We start from the raw sequence: 5,313 nt of genomic DNA, 5'->3' as shown, positions 1-5,313 counted from the left end.
TTCAGCTCATGAAAAATGGGGGCAAAAACAAAAGTGTTGCGTTTATAATTTTGTTCTATGTATATATAAATACAAACACATGCATGTATATATTTAAGAAAAATATGTTATGTTTATATATTAAATATATTTATATATAATATAAAATACAATAATATAAATATATAAATGTATATACATGTGTGTATTTATATATACACAATAAATAAACCCACTACACACTCATATATTATGTAAACAAAAACTTTTATTTTGGATGCGATTAATCGTTTGACAGCACTAGTTTTTACTATATTTTTAATCAAGTAAATGCAGCTTTGGTGAGACTTTTAAAAAGAGGTGTCATTAAGAAACTTTTGAACGATAGAGTATAATAACTTTTTATATCTAATATATTTGTGCTCATATTATAATACAGTAAGCATAATCATTAGAGATGAAAGAACACAGTGTGTGCTTCCAGAAGATCTTTCCAGAGAAACAATCTGACATGAACAAGCTCCAAGCAATAAATGTACAGAAACAGTCCCTCAAGTATCAGGCTGTCAGCTGAAGTAGAAGGAAACTTTGATGTTGTTTAGCTCGCACGCTTCACAAACATCAACCCCAACACAAACGTCAAGTGTTTGGAGCAGTTCTGTATTGCAGATTACTACAAGAAACTTGTGAAATCAGTGTCTCTTTTGTCAGGGTTTTATTCTGTCTAGTTAATTAAGGCTTGGAAACACACGTCCTTAGTCTCTGTTAAATTCTGACGTTCGTTCTTAATTTGACCTCTTTTGTTTCTTTGATAGCTGCATGAAAGGCCCCACATTCAACCAAATGTGTGTCACTTCTTGCTGAGGTCTTTTCTTCTCTTTTTTGGGGTTTTCAGATGTTGACGGAGCCTGATAACGTGACGACAGTGAGACTCATCTTGCGACAGCCCTCCTCCGAATGGCTTAATTTCAGCATTGAGGAAATTAACATTTACCCGTGTGCAAAAGAGGTTTGCATGTACAAGATATTGTTGTTTGTGTCACAATATAAAAGGAACTGCAAAATTATGCCTGCAATTGGATTGTATGTTAAACCAGATAGATAGATGATAGCTAGACAGACAGACAGACAGACAGACAGATAGATAGATAGATATTGTTTTGATTTGTTTAGTTTGAAGAAGTACCAAAACAGAATTAATCAGTGGATGTTATTTTTCTTTTCTTTTTATGTTTTATGTTGTTTGTTTGGTTGGTTTTCTGTGTTTTTGTTTTAGTTTTTTGTTGTTGTTTTGCATTTTGTTTGCTTGGTTTTTGTTTTGTTTAAACCTACAGAGTTGATCAGTGGATGTTAGTTTTTTCTTTCCAACACTCCAACACTTACTTTGGTTTTCTGTGTTTGTTTGAAGTTAATTTTATGAACTTTTATTTTGTTCTGAAATTTGTTTGCCAATTCTGTTATTATTTATTTATTTATTTTGCTAGATTGTTTTTTGTTTTTCATTTTGTTTTAATCAGTATTTGACTAAAACCTTGATGTGTTGTGTTTGTCTGAGAAGGACTCGGAGCGAGACGTTCCTGCCTGGATATCCACTCTCACACCTGTAGAGGAACCTCTTGATTTGAATGTGAGTATTTTGTGTCTTACTGTGTAAGTTTGTTGTATAATGTGCAACAGCTGTCATCTAATGAATATTGAAAAACGTGTTGTTTAATAGCATATACAATGCTCCCTTGAAAGACTGTTAATGCCATTTCATTTAGCAACACACAAGCGTCTCTGTAGTTTCTATGTATTTATGCAGCTGTGAGGTGTTAATTAACGCCGTGGCTTCAGAACAGTCTGAAGAGATAATTACGGAAATGTCTGAAACTCGCAGGTTGTCGTTTTTTCAATCACTCAGCATTGTGGCCATGTCCCAGTTCTCATTTAGCTGTCATTTGCATTAGAAATGTAAGACGCTTGTTTGATGGTTTGAAAGTGTCTCTTAAGTTTATTGATGGATGCTCAACTTAATGTTTATTTAAACCGTTTCACCACCTGAGAAGCAGAGGAAGTAATCGTAATTCATAATTTGTTGTTTACCTGCAGTATTTCTTTGGAGGAAAAACACATGTTCAGTGGTAACTTTATAAGGCACTTATGAACTTGGAGTTTTAGGAACTGTGTGAATACGTTTTCGTTAATAATAACTTATTAAATGTTGTTATTATTATATTGTATTATCAGAGTTTCTGCAGGTTTTATGAAGGTTAGTTTAAGACTTTTTAAGACCTATTTAAGACCAAGTAAAGAAAATTCAAGGAATAAATTGAATAACACTACAATATGGTCTCTAAATCTACATGTCTTTTATTGGCAACAGTTTCCAAGTTTGGAAAGTTCAACTTGTAACAGATCTCAGATCTCCCTTACTTTTTCATTCAGCTTTTGGTTTGAATAGCTCTGCACCACTAGACTATGGAAATAACCATTGTTGGGGTAACACATTACAAGTAACAAGAGTTATGTAATCAGATTACTTTTTCCAAGTAACTAGTAAAGCATTACTTTTAAATTTACAATGAAATATTGTAATGCATTACTTTTAAAAGTAAGTTTCCCCAACACTGGAAATGAAATTTTCTGAACCTTCTGATCACACTGCAAAGCAAAAAAAATGATCCTCTGTATTTTTTCTTGTTTTCTGGTACAAATGTCTAAAGATTCTTAAATGAAGATACATGTTGATCAAAATGAATTGAGTTCACGATTAATACAAGATACGGGCCAACGGGCTCAGAAAAATCTACTTTATTCAAAGGGAAATAAAGTTTTATTACCCCGTGTCAGACATTTGTTCTTGTTTCAAGCATAAACTATATATATATATATATTAGAAAACAATACTTCATATGTTCAATTTGCATCTCAAGTTAATGTATTATTACTTAAGGATGTTTAGATATTTGTATTGGAAAACAAAGATACTGAGGAAGATGTTCACTTTTTTACAATGCATGCAACATTTAATGTCATGACTTTATGAATTTAAGACTTTCAGTTCTGATTTAAGACCTTTTGAGGCCTTAATTTGTGGAAGCATGAATTAAGACTTTTTAAGACCTGCAGAAACCCTGATAAAAGACCAATACTCAGAAACATCATATGCAGCAGGAACAAAAAAAAAAAAAGGTTTTAGAAAATGGGTTGAATATTATATGTGCTTTAGAAGAAATATTTAAAAAAATATTGATTCTTGCAAAAATAATTCTCCTCCTCTCTATGACAGTACTTTACTGCCACTTGCTGGTCATAAATGAATCTGCAACTTCACAAATACAACGATTCTTCCCATTGTATTTTTTGTTTAATTTTGTTGTGTTTTATTTTACACACTCTGCTGGCTGGTGTTCTATGTATAAGCAAAATGCTAAAGGTTAAAAACGTCAGGGTGAGCAAAGATGATGATTTCTGAGTGCACTATACCTTTAATAAACAGAGCAATGCTGCAGTTAATGTTTGTGTGTTGGTTCGCCAGGGACTTCCTGATCCAGAGACGGTTTCCTCCAGCATTCAGCAGATGTGGGCACTCACTGAGATAATGCAGGCGAGCCAAACCGCAGCTTCCAGAAGGAAAAAAAAAAAAAAAAAGGTTTTAGAAAATGGGTTGAATATTATATGTGCTTTAGAAGAAATATTTAAAAAAATATTGATTCTTGCAAAAATAATTCTCCTCCTCTCTATGACAGTACTTTACTGCCACTTGCTGGTCATAAATGAATCTGCAACTTCACAAATACAACGATTCTTCCCATTGTATTTTTTGTTTAATTTTGTTGTGTTTTATTTTACACACTCTGCTGGCTGGTGTTCTGTGTATAAGCAAAATGCTAAAGGTTAAAAACGTCAGGGTGAGCAAAGATGATGATTTCTGAGTGCACTATACCTTTAATAAACAGAGCAATGCTGCAGTTAATGTTTGTGTGTTGGTTCGCCAGGGACTTCCTGATCCAGAGACGGTTTCCTCCAGCATTCAGCAGATGTGGGCACTCACTGAGATAATGCAGGCGAGCCAAACCGCAGCTTCCATCGGACGTTTCGACGTGAGTCGCACTTCTATCAACCGATATCATTATCCTTCTTTTGAACTGAATTAACATGTTTATTCCATTTGCAGGTGGAAGGCTCTTATGATGTCAAATTGCTATCGTACACATGACGGGAAAGCTGAAAATTGAACCATATTTCAAGATCATCGACTGTTTATTCAGTTTATAATTTAATTTCTTAAAGTAGTGACTTAATATTTAATATTAGAATTACTGTTTATATACAGTGTGTTTTATTGCTATTTTATTCTATTTAATGTTTATTTTAAGGTTCCAGAATATTTTAACTTATTTTACATGAAATTTCTGTCTGTCTGTCTGTCTCTATCTGTCTGTCTCTATCTGTCTGTCTCTATCTGTCTGTCTCTATCTGTCTGTCTCTATCTATCTGTCTGTCTGTCTGTCTGTCTGTCTATCTATCTGTCTGTCTCTATCTATCTGTCTGTGTGTGTCTGTCTGTCTCTGTCTGTCTGTCTGTCTGTCTATCTATCTGTCTGTCTGTCTATCTATATCCGTCTGTCTGTCTCTATCTATCTATCTATCTATCTATCTGTCTGTCTATCATCTATCTATCTATCGTATACTATGCTTTTTTGAGCCTTCCAGCACAGTATTAATATGCACAAACAATTTAAAATGAATTGGTCAAAAGTTATGGAGAGCCTGCATCTTATCAGTTGATATGTAAATTAGTTAGATTGCTTTATGCACTTGTGTTCTTACATGCAATAAAATAATCTTCCATGCATGCAGATGTTTCTCATTCATCTTAGACTCTGTCGTTTGTAAATAATACTAATTCATCTTAGTATGTAATTACATTGATGTACTGTGTAGCCTTCATTCTGAAGATTTATTGACATGTTTTCAGCACGTTATTAGATATTCTTGTCTGAAAAAATCATCTACTTGCCGAACTTCACTATCTTTTGACGTCTATTTTCAAATGATAATGAAATGCGTCTCACTTTGTGTTAATTAAAACTCAGCGGACATGTTCATGGTTGCCAGGCAGTAATCAAGAGCAGCACTGCTTCCTAATGCTAATCATTGGAAATCAATGGTCGGCGTCCAAGAGGAGCCTCCATCTGTCTCTGCTGGCATCTCGCGTACATCACAGAGAACATCGTCTATGCAACATTAGCCTGCAAATGGAGCTCCTTAACTCCATCCCCACAATGTAGGACAAAAAGATATTCCTTGTGCAGAAACCGATGGCTAATATTCGTAAGTTAGCTATCTT

General features: G+C 33.9%; 1 protein-coding gene across 1 annotated transcript in view; it reads left to right on the top strand.

Annotated features, from left to right (window-relative positions):
• The window catches only part of nicn1 (nicolin 1), an 18,293-nt gene extending 14,082 nt beyond the window's left edge, over positions 1-4,211 (top strand). Inside the window, exons 4-7 of the mRNA XM_016574748.1 lie at positions 875-988; positions 1,538-1,606; positions 3,960-4,064; positions 4,139-4,211. Of these exons, the coding sequence (XP_016430234.1) occupies positions 875-988; positions 1,538-1,606; positions 3,960-4,064; positions 4,139-4,180 (330 nt within the window). The 3' untranslated portion in view covers positions 4,181-4,211. The remainder of the gene's footprint in view (positions 1-874; positions 989-1,537; positions 1,607-3,959; positions 4,065-4,138) is intronic.
• Positions 4,212-5,313: the final 1,102 nt, after the last annotated feature.

Source organism: Sinocyclocheilus rhinocerous, unplaced genomic scaffold (assembly GCF_001515625.1).
Source record: "Sinocyclocheilus rhinocerous isolate Xijiao unplaced genomic scaffold, SAMN03320098_v1.1 scaffold1645, whole genome shotgun sequence".
NCBI classification, from domain to species: domain Eukaryota; kingdom Metazoa; phylum Chordata; class Actinopteri; order Cypriniformes; family Cyprinidae; genus Sinocyclocheilus; species Sinocyclocheilus rhinocerous.
The sequence above is the reverse complement of the archived record's forward strand: the minus strand, read 5'-3'. Positions and strand labels throughout refer to the sequence as shown.